The 17556-nt window shown below is 38.6% G+C and overlaps 1 protein-coding gene across 1 annotated transcript in view; it reads right to left on the reverse strand.

The window, feature by feature from the left end:
* The window catches only part of LOC127451148 (probable helicase with zinc finger domain), a 90943-nt gene that overhangs the window by 36226 nt on the left and 37161 nt on the right, over positions 1–17556 (reverse strand). Inside the window, exons 18-21 of the mRNA XM_051715606.1 lie at positions 13279–13424; positions 10099–10246; positions 7117–7300; positions 5448–5676 (exon numbers count right to left, since the gene is read on the reverse strand). Of these exons, the coding sequence (XP_051571566.1) occupies positions 5448–5676; positions 7117–7300; positions 10099–10246; positions 13279–13424 (707 nt within the window). The remainder of the gene's footprint in view (positions 1–5447; positions 5677–7116; positions 7301–10098; positions 10247–13278; positions 13425–17556) is intronic.

Below are 17556 nucleotides of genomic sequence, written 5' to 3' on the forward strand. Positions count from 1 at the left end.
TTCTCGTCAGCTGAGGAAGTGGCAGTAATATGCAATGCACGTCACCTCTGTGTTATGGAGCATGCCCACAACGGAGAGGCCAAATGTGGTCTGATTAATGTGTATACATGCTGGACGAAGCCAAGCCACAATTGCATTATCTTTGCAACTGTAGCTTGCGATCTAACTTTGCAAAAATTGTACTGGTGCAATTTCAGTTGGACTAAAGCATTTACATGACATTTTAAAATACTAATTATTGTTTTAATCCGACTTATAATCGAACTTTTAAAGTGCATGTATACGTACCGACTGTGCTGTTTATTGTGCAAATCTATAGCAACAACCTCAGCAGATATTGCCTCATTCAAAAGAGGGAATATAGGCTATTTCATCATCCCCTACAGAATACTTGTCTAACCTCAGCTGTGCTATACACGATCACATCTCACAATGTCACAAACAACAACACAAGCAATACCAGCAACAGACAGTTATAGACACATTAACTTGAGTGAGTGTTGGCAATACACGTCAACTCTGCGAGCAATATTTTCTGCTCTCCTCCCCCTCAGCCAGCAAAACTCATTTCAGATAATGTGACCAGGTCTTGAGGAAGCAGAACTGCTTGAACTAATCAGGAGCTTGATGAGCAGTTGACAAGTTGAAGTTACAGTGACAGACCGAATTAGATGCACAACAGCTTGTAGACAGCGGATTTGTTAGACAACAGCCACCTGCAACTACAGCAAAAAAAAGCATTTTACTGTCACAGGTGACGGGTATTCTTTTATCATTAAGAAAGAAATAAAATAAAATCTTCATAGGATCATTGAGATTTTTGTATTGTGACATTATTTGCAAGATAATCACATTTCCCCCAAAATTCCTTAACCAAATTGCTAAAATACAGTAGTTGTATAATAGTTCTTATGTCATTTTGATTCAAGTAAATGTATCTTGTTTTAAGGATGTTTAGATATTTATATTGAACATTTTTGCTGTGTATGGCTATTACAATCATTCTGAGTGGAAAAAGGATGGTTCAATGTAACTATAATAGCACTTTGACTGGATTGGTCATCGTAAGACACATTATTATGATAATGTTTACATTACTGCTTGCCTATACCTCTAGCTCAGAGCAAAAAAGTGTCTTCAGCGCACACACAGATTTAATTGCCAGGCCCTCTGGCTTGACATTTCCTGTGGTCGGGCTCTACCGATTGGCTGATGCGAGTCTGTTTCCATAGCGACAGGGGAGCTGCAGCTAGGGAGGATAGAGCTGAAGGAGCAGAGGGCTGCCAGCCAAATGACAGACACATCTCTGAGGTAGTGTCAACTCAAACACACAGACAGCACATGCAACACTGCCTGACAGCAATATACGGTCATTTTCTTGTCAAAGAACCGGCACAATAATCAAAACACAAGAGGTCAAAGGTCACGAGTAAAGGCACAGGGGACTGTCACCCTCTCAACTGCTAGATAAAAGTCACTGCTATTACAGCTATTGTATCTTAGCTTTTAGCGAAAAAAACACATTTGGACTTTGATTAATTACAATCTTTATTTGAGTGATCTAATATTGATTTTAAACCCTAAAGGTCGATCTTTGACTCAAATGGCTATTTTCAGAATGGAATACTAGCATACTGCATACTGTGTTTTTAGAAACAGTATGTGAAACAGTATGCAGTATGTAACAAAACACTTTGAAACAGTAGTAAGCTGTATTGTTATGCTGCATTTTAAATTCAGCACGTGGCTTCCAGTTATCTCCTCTCTGGTTATTTTGCATTTGAAATCCAAGGATAAGTCAACATAAAATCAATCTGAATCAATATAAAATGAAATATGAATCTAAGTGGACTACATCCATGTTAACCGAAGCAAGAAATTTGAGAAAAGGTTAACAATGTACCACAGTGCCAATGGTGAGTCTTTTTTTATATAACTTGTTTCCGGCTTCTTTAGCGGCATAAATCTAGCAAAGTTTTTATATGATGACACGTTTCTGCCTTGTATAAAGGTTTGCAAGATTTACGCTGCTAAATGTGATGCATTTACATCTTTTGCAGCCTAAATCTAGCAAACTTTTTTATATGACAAGTTTCCGCTTTATTGAGAAGTGTAAATCTATTTTTTTTTTACATGACGACACTTTTCAGCCTTATTTAGTAGTGTAAATCTAGCAATTTTTTATATGATGACACTTTTACACTTATAACATTTTTTGCTAGATGATTCGCAGCCTTATATAGCAGTTCGTTTTTTCTCCCCAATTTGGAATGCCCAATTCCCACTACTTAGTAGGTCCTTGTGGTGGCGCGGTTACTCACCTCAATCCGGGTGGCGGAGGACAAGTCTCAGTTGCCTCCGCTTCTGAGACCATCAATCCGTGCATCTTATCAAGTGGCTCGCTGTACACGACACCGCAGAAACTCACAGCATGTGGAGGCTCATGCCACTCTCCGCGATCCATGCACAAATTACAACGCGCACTGAGAGCGAGAACTACTAATCACGACTACAAGGAGTTTAGCCCATGTGACTCTACCCTCCCTAGCAACCGGGCCAATTTGGTTGCTGAGGAGACCTGGCTGGAGTCACTCAGCACACCCTGGATTCGAACTCGTGACTCCAGGGGTGGTAGTCAGCGTCAATACTCGCTGAGCTACCCAGGCCCCCAATATAATGCTTTTATATGATGACGCATACTTTGAACTCCACGGGAAAAGCGGAGTGATAGTTAAGACTCGGCGTGGTTCTGTGGTAATTTAAATGCGCCTTACATAGGCAGGAAATGCTTTATCTCCATCACAAGTCCCATCTGGGGTTGTTTTGTACATCAAATAATAGCGCTAAGAGGTCCTATCTCCATCATTTTATCAATGACATGGAAGCGCTGTTGTGGTGTGTGTGTCAGTGTAATGACTCCAGGCGGACACATTACAAAGGTTCTGCCCACCCAGTCCCAACCAGTGTTATGCTGGTTTACGCTGTATTAACGGTAAATGTGTCAATCGCGATTAAGAAAAATTAACTCGCTAACCTTTTAAAATTTAATGCGATTAAAGCGTTAATTCCGACAGCTCTAGTTATCATATACAGTTGAAGTCAGAAGTATACATACACTTAGGTTGAAGTCATTAAAACTCATTTCTAACCACTCCACAGACTTAATATTAGCAGACTAATTTTGGCAAGTCGTTTAGAACATCTACTTTGTGCATGACACGAGTCATTTTTCCAACAATTGTTTACAGACAGATTGTTTCACATTTAATTGACTATATCACAATTCCAGTGGGTCAGAAGTTTACATACACTAAATTAACTGTGCCTTTAAGCAGCTTGGAAAATTCCAGAAAATGATGTCAAGCCTTTAGGCAATTAGCTTCTGATAGGTTAATTGGCTATTTGGAGTCAATTGGAGGTGTTCCTGTGGATGTATTTTAAGGCCTACCTTCAAACTCAGTGCCTCTTTGCTTGACACCATGGGAAAATCAAAAGAAATCAGCCAAGACCTCAGAAAAAAAACTGTGGACCTCCACAAGTCTGGTTCATCCTTGGGAGTAATTTACAAACGTCTGAAGGTACCACGTTCATCGGTACAAACAATAGTATGCAAGTATAAACACCATGGGACATCGCAGTCATCAGACCGCTCAGGAAGGAGACGCATTCCATCTCCTAGAGATGAACGTACTTTGGTGCGAAAAGTGCAAATCAATCCCAGAACAACAGCAAAGGACCTTGTGAAGATGCTGGAGAAAACAGGTAGACAAGTATCTATATCCACAGTAAAACGAGTCCAATATCGACATAACCTGCAAGGCTGCTCAGCAAGGAAGAAGCCACTGCTCCAAAACCATCATAAAAAAGCCAGACTACAGTTTGCAAGTGCACATGGGGATAAAGATCTTTCTTTTTGAAGAAATGTCCTCTGGTCTGATGAAACAAAAATTGAACTGTTTGGCCATAATGACCATTGTTATGTTTGGAGGAAAAAGGGTGAGGATTGCAAGCCGAAGATCACCATCCCAACCATGAAGCATGGGGGTGGCAGCATCATGTTGTGGGGGTGCTTTGCTGCAGGAGCGACTGGTGCACTTCACAAAATAGATGGCATCATGAGGAAGGAAATATGTGGATATATTGAAGCAAAATCTCAACACATCAGCCAGGAAGTTAAAGCTCAGTCGCAAATGGGTCTTCCAAATGGACAATGACCCCAAGCATACCTCCAAAGTTATGGCAAATTGGCTTAAGGACAACAAAGTCAAGGTATTGTAGTGGCCATCACAAAGCCCTGACCTCAACTGAAAAAGTGTGTGCGAGCAAGGAGGCCTACAAACCTGACTCAGTTACACCAGTTCTGTCTGGAGGAATGGGCCAAAATTCCAGCGACTTATTGTGAGAAGCTTGTAGAAGGCTACCCAAAATGCTTGACCCAAGTTAAACAATTTAAAGGCAATGCTACCAAATACTAACAAAGTGTATGTAAACTTCTGACCCACTGGGAATGTGATGAAAGAAAGAAAAGCTGAAATATATCAATTCTCTCTACTATTATTCTGACATTTCACATTCTTAAAGTAGTGATCCTAACTGACCTAAGACAGGGAATGTTTTCTACGATTAAATGTCAGGAATTGTGAAAAACTGAGTTTAAATGTATTTGGCTAAGGTGTATGTAAACTTCTGACTTCGCCTGTATTTATTTATATATTTATGCACAAATCTGTAAGTTTATTTATTCATTTAATTGTGCATTTATATATTTTATTAATATTTTTGCAGGTTTTGTCCTCCATACTTTTCCACTTTATTTAGCAGCGTAAATCAAACAACTTATTCATATGATGATGCTTTCTGTCTTATATAGTAGCGTAAATCGAGCAACTTATTTATACGATGATGCTTTGTCTAATATAGCAGCAAAAATCTAGCAATTTTTTTTATATGATAATGCTTTGTCTTATTTAGCAGCGTAAATCGAGCAAATATTTTTAAATGATGACGCTTTTCCGCCATATTTTTATCGGCGTAAATCTAGCTAAATATTTCTTAATTATTTAACATTATCCTTTGTGTTGTATTACCCTGGCATGAATTGGAAAAAAAACTAGCATTTCAAGGAGCATGTTCAGAGCAGAGAGCTGTGAAGTGTATGATAGGATGACAGAAGGACAGCTCTTGTTTCGGGAACTCTGGCTACACAGGTACTCACCATAACAAGACAAAAATAAGCCAGTATCTGCCTGGCTTACACATCCAGGCAGGCACATCCACAAACTACATGCCTATATACACCTAATTTTCAGCATGAAAAGACACATGATAGGTTAAAAAAAATAATTAAAAAAAATGTATCTCCATGAACTCCTTCCCACCTAATCCGAAATATCGTACCAGCTCAAAATCATTAATAATAATATTATGATTATATAGTGTGCGATTACCTGCAGCGTCCCACTGAGCAGAGAGCGATGGGGTCTCCCACCACAGCCACCAGTGACTGCGCTCGAGTGATGGCGGTGTTCAGCAGCTTGTAGTTGGACAGGAAACCATAGTCCAGATCTTCAGTGGAGTCCTCCACCAACTGCTCCTTCCTCTTGATGGCCGTCTGCTTGTGTTTGCAGGTATGACGGGTGCGAACCGTACTCAAGAACAGCACTCGGAACTGCTTACCTACAGACCGGAAGAGATACATACTTCCTGACTTAACTTTTGGATTACCTCTGATTAGGTCACTCTTGTTTATTTGATGTCACATGCATTTGAGTCGTATAATCTATGCTATTTTGAAACAATGAAGCTTAAATTTATTTTAAGAAAACGTACTTAACGAATCAAAACATGGAGAACTGGTATGATTAGAAAGAATTAGGGGAATCAATAAATTATGAACAATTTACTGTCATTGCCTGATTACTATGTAATCATGTAATTCATAAAAAGTAACTAATCTGATTACAAGTATTTACAAATGTAATTTAATCTAATTACAAATACTTGGTTTTTGTAATCTGATTACATAATCCAGATTACATGTAATGTATTACTAACCAGCACTGCATGAAATGTACAGTACCTAATTTTGAACACATTTTAAACCTCAGAGGCCTTGACTTTTTATTGTATTGTATCCAACAATTAAACTAAAAAAATCAGTGACATAATTTGACAATCTGTTGTATTCAATATTCAATTCATTGGAGAAAAAATATTTTTTGATTATTAATTTATTGTAATTACTACCCACATTTTTCCTTGCAACCCTGTTACAGCATGATTTCCCCTTTCAAAAAGTAGGACACTCCTTAAAATTGTGACGCCCAAGAACTGACATCATTTAATAAATAATCTCATTCAATTTGATCAATTTTTACACAAATTGTCATGTTGACAGCATTCGTCAAGCTCAACCATTCAACCCTGCTACCAAAGTTATTTTAAGAATAATTATCAAATAAATATTTTTCCTTAATCTACGAAAATGTACGTTTATCAAGAACTATAAACCAAAATTTGGTCCCCTGTTACCCTTTGTGTGTGTGTGTTGTTTTTTTTTTTGTTTTTTTAATTGTATTTCCTGACTCCAGCCAGGTCTCCTAAGCAACCAAATTGGCCTGGTTGCTAGGGAGGGTAATCACATGGGGTAACCTCCTCGTGGTCGCTATAATGTAGTTCGTTCTCGGTGAGGCGCGTGGTGAGTTGAGCGTGGATGCCGTGGTGGATGGCGTGAAGCCTCCACATGCGCTATGTCTCCATGGCAACACGCTCAACAAGCCACCTGATAAGATGCACGGGTTGATGGTCTCAGACGCGGAGGCAACTGAGATTCGTCCTCCACCACCCGGATTGAGGCGAATCACTACGCCACCACGAGGACTTAAAAGCACATTGGGAATTGGGCATTCCAAATTGGGTGAAAAAGGGGAAAAAATAAATACAAAAAAATAAATTGTATTTCCTTGATTTTGTTAAATTACAATAATAAAAAAACCATATTCGCAAATCAAAAAACTTTTTCAAGCCTTACTTTATAACTTTCGTGTGGAAAGTTCCTATTATTTTCATATTAAAACACAATATAAACGTGATATAAAATGAGTATCTTTGACTCACCCTGGACATTGAGCACTCTCTCTACGCTGACTTCTGGCATTCTCTTTTTGCGGAGTTCGGCACGGATTCGGAAGACCTGGTCAGCGTAAGGAGAGACCACACCGATGCTCCCCTCATCCAGCTTCCCCCAAGCCACTGGCCATTTTTTCCTCATCTCCTCCACCCGCTCCACTATCTCAAACACCTGCACGTGCACAACACAGCATTCAGACAATACTAGAATACACCAAGTACTGAAATAAAGTACTACAAGTAACTTGTCAATCTGAATACTTATTACAAACAAAACCACAAAAGATTTATACCAAAATTTAGTCAGAAGTATATATTGCAAAAGTTTAAACTGTCTTAAAACACCAGTTCCAATCTGATTTCGGAAAGATACACTCAAAAAAAAAGGATTTTTGCAGGGTGTTTAGTTTACTTAAAATAAACTAAAGCAACACTATTTTAGAACATTTTGTCACAACTTGATCTCACTGTGTTCTATCCATTTAAATTTGTAAAACTGAAGTCTACTTAATCCTTTTGAGTTGGGACTACATGAATACTTTTTGTGGTGTTAACGTAGCATTGATGAAACTGGGCAGGGCATTTCCATTTACAATGCTTGTAGGCATTATGACCAAAACTGAACAAAAACTTGGCAGACAAATCAGAAGTGCTCCTTTTTGGTAATTTATTAATACAAATAAAAGTACAAACATAACAAAAAAACATCAAACTCATCAAATAGCCATCTTTTTTTGTCATTTGTTGTTGGAAAGCTCTCGAAGAGCAGATTACAACCAGTCTATTTGTTTTACTCACGGACAAAAATGTAGCGAGTAATAGCTAAGTATATGTTTTTGACATACATGTTTCATGTGAACAACTGTTGCTCATATGCCACCTTTTCACTTATAACTTCACAAAAAATAAACAGAACCTAGAATATCACATACCATTATTTAGAGGAGGTGATTATCTTTAAAACAAGCCCACACACAAAGTAATCGGATACATAGATCATTAGATAACCCACACGAAGTACAATGTGCACAAAGCATCTGGCTATCTGGCATCTTGCTATCTAGCTACAAACACATTAGAGTTCAGTCATCGGAAATGCTGTAGCGTCATGGAACGCTAAACCAATCGGATTGGGTTCAGATTGCTCCAACCAGTGGTGAGAGTCCTCTATATTTGGGCAGAGAGTCATGTGATCAATCACTCTAGGAACATATGGCCACCAGGAGATGGCGCCAAGATCATGACACAGACTAAATGATGACTCAAATGGCACAGAATAAAACTCATTCTGTGAAATCTCATTACTAAAATCATGTCTGCATGCTATGCAAACATTTAGTCACTGTTGTGTTTGCATGTGTAATTAGTTCTTATGTATAAATATTATGTTTTATTTGTTTTGAGAGACTTTTGGACACTTGGATAAATTAGTTTTGTAATGTTATAACTTTTGATTGCTTTGTCGTATCAACACAACATTTTACTCAGTTACAGTTGACATGACTGGGAACAAAACAAAAGCAGTTTTTCGGAGCCACCTTATTTACTCCCTGAGGTATATAATATCAAACAGAAGTAGTTTATTTTTGGCTCAAGTTTATTGATTTTGATACATTCTTATACTCTGAGCCTATTTCATTAAAACATTTGAAAAGTTTTCTTTAAAATGATACCAAACACTTGACCCTCCTTATTTTATTTTCTTATTGTCGAATTATAAGCCTTTAATTTTGGGTATGCAACTGAAACAAGAAATCTTTAAAAATACCCTCAGAGCTTAATGGGTTAAAAAGAGACTCTGTTAGGCTGGAGTTATGGGGGTGAAGAATGGCGCTTGTGCTTATGTTGAGGATGGACATTTACTTGGCTCTATAAGCAGTTGCTATTAAATTGACAGTGCAACAGTTTCACTGTCCTTACACTTGTTCACCTAGCAAATACTAATGATTAATAAAATAAATGAAGTTGGACCAACATGAGAAAATGAATACAATAAAGTAAATTTAATTTGAAGAACCAAATGAAGTTGAGTTAATACTACTATAGTAAATTGATTTGACCTAATCCAACTAAATTATGTAAATTTCTTGTAAAAACTCTCAAATTCAATTAAGTAACGGTAATAAATTAACAAGTGTAGTTTTATGTACTCTGTATAAAGTAAACTAGATATCCATGAGCAGAACTGTATATTTTGCTTTGTTTTCTGAATTATATCTGTGAAATAAGCAGTAATTCCAGATGGGCAGTAGTTCTGATTATAAAGTCTACAATCATTTCTCTCATTTTTAGTGCAGCCAGTTGCATACTGTCACTGCAGTAGGTGAATTGAGTTTTCTTCCATGCTAATATTATTGTGGTATCAACCATTTCAGATTTTCATTTCCCTAAACAGCAGGTAAAGACAAAATTAAATGTGGGTAGTCGTATTACATATTATTCAGACAGCCCTTTCCTGTCTAAGTGGGCGATTTTTCATCTAGAATAAGCTGCAAAGTGGACCAGACTTAAAAGAATAGCTCACCCTCACGTTTTTTCAATCCCATGTGACTTTCTTTTCTTATGTGGAACACAAAAGAAATAATGAATGCTCTGGTCAATCTTGCCAATGCAGTGGAAATTTATAGCTTAAAAAAGCACCAAAAAGTGTCATAAAAGTAGTCCATGCAGCATGTTTTAACTCTAAACAATGCAAGTTCTCACATGAACATGCAAGCTACTGTCAACGAGCTTCTCTCAAGCACTCATAAACACAAAAAGACAAAAAATGTTCATTTTTAAAGTGTCTTAAATTTCATGTTTTTCACCTTCAGAAAAACAGGTTTGGAATGACATGAGGGTAAGAACTAATTATGTTTGGGGGAACCACTAATTTAAATGCCGATAGTCACAAGTCTTGCTAACACTAAAATGTAAGGGATCCCGACAGAACAAATGTTTATTTATTGTCAGTGGTTATGTTGGGTTTACCTCAGCGTTGTTGTAGTAAGCCGTGCTGTTCTTCTCCTGCACGTCCTCTCCTCGTGCGGTGAAAAAGGTGAGAGGGTAGAAGTCCTTATGGGGCGGTTGCTTCCCACTGGCCATCAGTTTACCCTCATAGAAGAGCTCAGATGTATAACTGCAGTCAGCCAGAACAGATAGTCAGCACTCACTGCTTTAATAAGGTCATTCAGCAACCTCATTAACATAGAAAAACCTAACCCTAATTCTAAATCTATGGCAATCTAACCTAAACCTAATTCCAATTCTGGTTTATCACATCACACCTGGTTACAACACGTGTTAAGCTCTATCGACAGCATTTGTGACTAAAAATGATTTCATCTCGAACCTCATTTTCTTTTTTTAAAAGCAAAAAAAAAAAAAAACATATTTACATTAATGTACTTACAACAGAAATAAACAAGGCAATGCAATAAAAATTAAAATACACACTGTTTAGAAAACATTCACTTTCAAACCTTGTCAAATATCCAGTATATATTTTTATGCAATGAGTGGACTTTGAGATACGAAAAGTCTAAATTATTTTCTGTTGTAATTAACATAGTCACAAATTCTGTCGCGCTAAACTCAAACAAATATTTCCCTGCATCCATTTCACAGCAACTGGCTTTGGTTGAATTAGATAACACTCACTCAAACTTTCCGCAGGACAATATATGCAGATTTTATGCAAAATGATTCACTAAAAACATCTGCTCTTGCTGAAACCACTCCTATTCATTTTAATTAACATTTTGACACCAGAGCACTCCAGTCAAGGACATTTTAGTCATTTTTCTGACTTCTGAAGAGTTCAAAGCACCAAAAGGTATCAAGAATGGAGGGGTGAGCTTAGAGGAAATGCCCAAATGCATCCAAAACAGACTGTCACTTAATTTATACAGCCCCAGTGCTGGTGTCAACACTGCTCCTACAGTGTATACAGGTGTTCAATCTTTGTTCTGTTTTGTTAGCTCTTAATCCCAAAACACAAGTCTGGGAGCCCACACAGGGAACAAATGTGTTACAGTTGCCATTGAATGCGTGTGTATGTGTGTAACTATTCTCTGTATGTGGTGCCTTTTCTTTCCCTGAGGAAAATCCTCTCATATTTAGATATATTTATACATAATTATATATAGTGCATTGAAAAAGTACTCAGCCCCCAGTGCAGTTCAGTTTTCACCATTTTTGTGTCAGATTCAAAATTTAGAATATATTAAAAGTACGACTTTTTTCTCCAGTTGGTAAATAGTACTGTACATCATGACAAATAAAAAAAACATCACTCTGAACTACAGAAGTCAGTGGCTGTGACTGAAAATAATGTCCATGCCTCAACAATCTAAAAACTATTGCACAAAAAGGGGCTGTACGGGAGAGTGGCTAGGAAGAAGCCTTTGCTGAAGAAAAAAAAAAAAAGCACATGCTTGCCTGTATAGACTTTGCAATACTTCACTTGGAAGATACTGGAAAGATTTGGCAAAAGGTCTTGTGGTCTGATGAGACTGAAGTGGAACTTTTAAACAAACACTAAATGGTATAGGCCCTTTCCCACTGGCGGTACTAAAGCCCATTTTAGGTACTTTTCCCCAGGACTAGTACTTTGTCGCTTCCGCACCAAAGGAACTATAGTTCTTCAAAGGTGTCTTAGGGGACAAGTACTCCGGGGTAGGTACTTTTGGGGCATATAGGGACTGTGGCAGACTGTGGGAGGTGCTGCAGCCTGTGATTGGTCAAAAACCTATGACACAATTAGCTTTGAGAATCTCAAGGAGTCCACAGCCGCCTTTACCGGTAGTAAACAAACTAGCTGCTGGCCTGCTATGCAGATGTTTGTGCTAATTTTACAATTCCCTTACAGAAATAACATAAAACAAAGTATCCAAAGAAAATCACCCGTTTTACACGTGTGTGCAAGTGGTGAGAGCTGCTGCATGATTTCATCGGGGGATGATTTCAGTTCATCACATCTGTACTGTTTGTGCCGTGTGACAACACAGAAAATAAAGTAATTTCTGGATTATTACATCGATTTTTTCCTCGGATGACGAATATAAATAATCAGATGTTTATCGAGAGTGGGTAGTTGAACTGTATTCTACACTAAACCGTTAAGAAATCTAGTTTACGTGTGCTGAGTGACTCCAGCCAGGTCTCCTAAGCAACCAAATTGGCCCGGTTGCTAGGGAGGGTAGAGTCACATGGGGTAACCTCCTTGTGGTCGCTACAATGTGTTTCGTTCTCGGTGGGGCGCGTGGTGAGTTGAGCACGGTTGCCGTGGTGGATGGCGTGAAGCCTCTACACGAGCTATGTCTCCGTGGCAGCGTGCTCAACAAGCCACGTGATAAGATGCGCGGGTTGACGGTCTCAGACGCGGAGGCAACTGGGATTCGTCCTCCACCACCCCGACTGAGGCGAATCGCTACGCGACCACGAGGACTTAAAATGCACATTGGGAATTGGGCATTCCAAATTGGGGAGAAAAAGGGGACAAATAAAAAAATAAATCTAGTTTACATGAGGGAAGTATTGCGTGCCGGTTACTGCGTGGTTAATTTGCATCAAGACGTCTTTAAGTTAATGTGGAGTATTTCAGTACAGTAGTTAGTGCATTTTCAACATGTTGTCCGTGGAGTTCAGCGTGTGCTGCATGGTTAAAGAGCACTTTTGCCGCCTCGTCTCATCTCTCACTTCGGCTACAGTGACACTGCATACGGCCCTCATGTGCCCAGTTTAAACTGTAACCTGAAGACACAGGTTGCGTCTGAAAAGTGGAAAATGCTGCCTTTGGAGGCTGTATAAGGATGGAAATAAGGTGCTTTTTAAACTGTTCAGAGAGTTCCTTTCATCCAAAAACACTGTTGTTTAAACCATTAACTTATTAGGCAGCCGCCTACGTTTTCGGAATGCAGCCAAAGTTCGTATAAAGCAGCCCTATCGTTGTTGTTTAATTTTATGTTATTGTATAAATGTAAAAAAAAAAAAAAAAAACCCAGATCCAAACTTTAAGAAAAGGCACTGCATACGAAGAACAACAGAAGTAGAGGAACAAGAAAGGTTCACATGTGTGTACTTGCGTCAGCGCCAGCACAGCTCTAATGTTGTGTGTGTTTGCACGTATTTCTCCCCTCAGGAAGAGTGTGTGAAAATGTTCACACCTACTTGATGATCGCCTCATGTGAGCGGTAGTTTTCACACAGCAGGATCCTGCAGGGGTATTCAGATGGGTAATGCTCGTACAGACGGTCCAGCAGGGACACGTGCAAGTTCCTCTCTCGCGCAAACTCACTGTATACAAACGGACTCAGCTGCAGGAGACAGTAAACACAGCAGATTCATGATTACATGCGTTAAATTAGCTGCAATACAGCAATACAATTCACTTCATAGCTGATGTGTGTCATTTTTTTATATGTTAAAACACTTTCTCATATCTCAGCTTAACATGCAAAGGACTGAGCCGTGAAACTCCACATGGTGCATTCTGATAGGTCATTTGAACATGTTATCTGTTAGCCAATCAACTTGCGTACTCTCACTTTGTCGAACATTTAAATTGCATCAGTTGTTTGCAGGTTAGCCGGATTCACTGCAGTGCACTACGAGAGTTTTCTCTTTGAAATCATCCTCCTACCCAGAATCACTTGTCTAGATCTGCTTCAAAGGGATTTTATGCACGTCTAATCATGCAGCAGCAGTGTTAGCAGATCTAGCCCATCAAGACCAAACCTACCAACTTGTCATATCCATTATAACACCTTACATTTATTCTGAGAGGTGTCATGACTGAACTATAAGTAAGCCATCTGCAGGTTACTTTCCCTTAAAAGTGTAAAACTGTGGCACTATCAAAACATTCCTCTGCTTGTTTGAACGTTGCGTCAAGCCAAACACAACAACATGTAGCTTACAATTCTCAGTTGCCTCCGCTTCCGAGACCGTCAATCCGTGCATCTTATCATGTGACTTGTTGTGCATGACACCACGGAGACTCACAGCATGTGGAGGCTCATGCTACTCTCCGCGATCCACGCACAACTTACCACGCACCCATTGAGAGCGAGAACTACTAAACCCGACCTCGAGGAGGTTACCCCATGTGACTCTACCCTCCCTAGCAACCGGGGCCAATTTGGTTGCTTAGGAGAACTGGCTGGAGTCACTCAGCACACCCTGGATTTGAACTTGTGACTCCAGGGGTGGTAGTCAGTGTCAGTACTCACTGAGCTTAACATATTTAATGTTATAGCCAAGGTTACACTCTGATACATGGCAACTCAGAGAAAAGAAAAAGTGTAAATCAAGTCAAGCCATTTTTATTTGTATAGCGCTTTTCATAACACACATCATTTCAAAGCAGCTGTACAGGAAATTATGCATTAACAGAAAATGAAACTGTAATATCTATAAAGTCTTCACTGTGTAGTTTGATTAAATATGATTGTAAATTGTGTATAAAAATTTAATAATAATTGTATTTAGAACCCCTGTGCGCAAGCTGAAGGTGACTGTGGCAAGGAACACAAAACTCCATAAGTTGTTTGCTAATGGAGAAAAATAACCTTGGGAGAAACCAGGCTCACTGTGGGGCCAGTTCCCCTATGTCTAAACAACATGAATATAATGCCAATATTAGTTGTTTGTGTGCAGTGCGAGTCATGGTTTTAAATTTGTAAATTAAGTAAGTGTTAAGGTCCAGTTAAAAAAAAAAAAAAAAAAAAAAGATAATCAGAACATAGCTGAAGTTTCACAGCTATGCGGAGCAGGATTTTGGACCAATGAGATTTCTCTGTGGGTGGGGCTTTAGAGAATTAAAAATAATAATAAAGAAACCAAAAAATAGAAACCAAGAGACTGTCAACATGTTGTGTAAGAGAAAGAAAGTCATACAGGTTTGGAACAATACGAGGATGAGTAAATGATGATATCTTATGAATTTCATTATAAATGAAATATTCCTTGAATTTAGTAGTCAACCAATATATTGACTAAAATTGAGGCTTTTTAAATATTTTAAGTGAATTATGTGTAATTATGGTGCAAAATAGATGCTCACTTAATTTCAGCAATTTTGTGTACATGTCATTGCCTATTAAAAACACATTAGAAAATGTGCTCTAAATATTTACTCAGTTAAAATCATCAAGGAAACTGCACACCAAATTAAAAAGTTTAAACAAATCAAAAAGACATTTACTGTAAGTGGTGTAAACTAGTGTTTAACCCTCCTATTCTGTTAAACAAGGGCTGCTTTACTGTTCATGGTCATTTTTGACCGGAAACAGTACAGGTGAAACTAATTTTTTTGTATGAAATGGTAAAAAAACAATTCTTCCCTGAAGTAAAAACAATAAAATTATGCACTTCTTTTGGGATGATTTTTTTTTTTAGATCTTATTTACCTATACATTTCTCGATTTCAGCATTGATTTGCATTTGCAAATAAGCAAATTTATGAAACTTCACTACAATGAAAACCTACACTTCTACAATTTGAAAAATGAACAAAATGTGAGAATATGTCATGTATTGGGGGAAGATTGCAGCCATCTGGTAAAAAAAAAGAAAAATAACATGACTTCAAAAATCATGTTATGACAATAATAGCCAGTATATGGCTGCAGTGTTCTATGCAGCCACCTACTGTGTAGTAATTCTACATTTTATTACAAGTTATGCATTTGGATATATATTTATACATTATCAAAATAATGTATTTAGACATTATCAAACTATTATGTCAAAGTTCAGCATTTTTTTTTTTATAACTGTTTTGAAGTGTCCGTTTTTGTAATAATGTCACATTAAAATCAAATCAAATCAAATCACTTTGTCACACAGCCATATACACAAGTGCAATGGTGTGTGAAATTCTTGGGTGCAGTTCCGATCAACATACAGTCGTGACAGTGATGAGACATATACCAATTTACAATAACATCAAATTAACACAGCACAATTTAAACATCTGATATACACATAATTACACTCAACAATATACAAATAATAACATACACTGTACAGTATACAATACGCTGTTTTTGTTTTTTTTGTTTTTTACTATATAGATACACATTATTCAATAAAAATTAAAAATTAAAATATATATAAAAAAAGTATATATATATATATATAGAATGTACAGTATTGTACTGTATTGACATTCAGGCTGTCGGTTGATAGTCAGTTGTTAAGAGACATAATATAATAATAATATAATTTATGACAGTCCGGTGTGAGATATAAGAGTAAGGGTAATAAAGTGCGATGCTGATGTATATTGATCATGAGAGATCAAGAGTTCAGAAGTCTGATTGCTTGGGGGAAGAAGCTATTATGGAGTCGGCTGGTGCGGGTCCTGATGCTGCGATACCGCCTACCTGATGGTAGCAGTGAGAACAGCCCATGGCTCGGGTGGCTGGAGTCTCTGATGATCCTCCGAGCTTTTTTCACACACCGCCTTGTATATATTTCCTGGAGGCAGGGAAGCTCACCTCCGATGATGTGTTTGGCAGTTCGCACCACCCTTTGCAGTGCTTTGTGGTTGTGGGCGGTGCTATTGCCGTACCAGGCGGAGATACAGCCAGTCAGGATGCTCTCCACAGTGCAGGTGTAGAACCATGTGAGGATGTGGCGGTTCATTCCAAACTTCCTCAGCCATCTCAGGAAGAAGAGGTGCTGATGAGCCTTCTTCACAACGACTTCAGTGTGGATGGACCATGTGAGTTCCTCAGTGATGTGGACACCCAGGAACTTGAAGCTGCTGACTCTCTCCACTGGTGCTCCATTGATGGTGATGGGACTGTGTTCTCTGTCTTTTCTTCTGAAGTCCACCACAAGCTCCTTTGTCTTACTGACGTTGAGGGAGAGGTTGTGCTCCTGACACCAGTGTGTCAGAGTGTGTACCTCCTCTCTGTAGGCTGTTTCATCATTGTCAGTGATCAGACCTACCATCGTCGTGTCATCAGCAAACTTAATGATGGCATTGGAGCTATGTGTTGCCACACAGTCATGTGTGTACAAGGAATACAGTAGTGGGCTGAGAACACAGCCCTGTGGGGCTCCAGTGTTGAGGATCAGCGATGAGGAGATGTTGCTGCCTATTCTAACCACCTGGCGTCTGCTTGACAGGAAGTCCAGGATCCAGCTGCAAAGCGAGCTGTTTAAGCCCAGAGCCCGGAGTTTCTCATCTAGCTTGGAGGGCACTATGGTGTTGAATGCTGAGCTGTAGTCTACAAACAGCATTCTCACATAAGTGTTCTTTTTTTCCAGGTGGGAGAGAGCAGTGTGTATTGTAGATGCAATGGCATCATCAGTGGAGTGGTTGTTGCGGTAAGCAAACTGCAGCGGGTCAAGATTGAGTGGCAAGACAGAGCAGATGTAATCTCTGATTAGTCTCTCAAAACATTTGCTGATGATGGGGGTCAGAGCAACAGGACG

The sequence above is a fragment of the Myxocyprinus asiaticus genome, chromosome 14, assembly GCF_019703515.2.
Source record: "Myxocyprinus asiaticus isolate MX2 ecotype Aquarium Trade chromosome 14, UBuf_Myxa_2, whole genome shotgun sequence".
NCBI lineage: Eukaryota > Metazoa > Chordata > Actinopteri > Cypriniformes > Catostomidae > Myxocyprinus > Myxocyprinus asiaticus.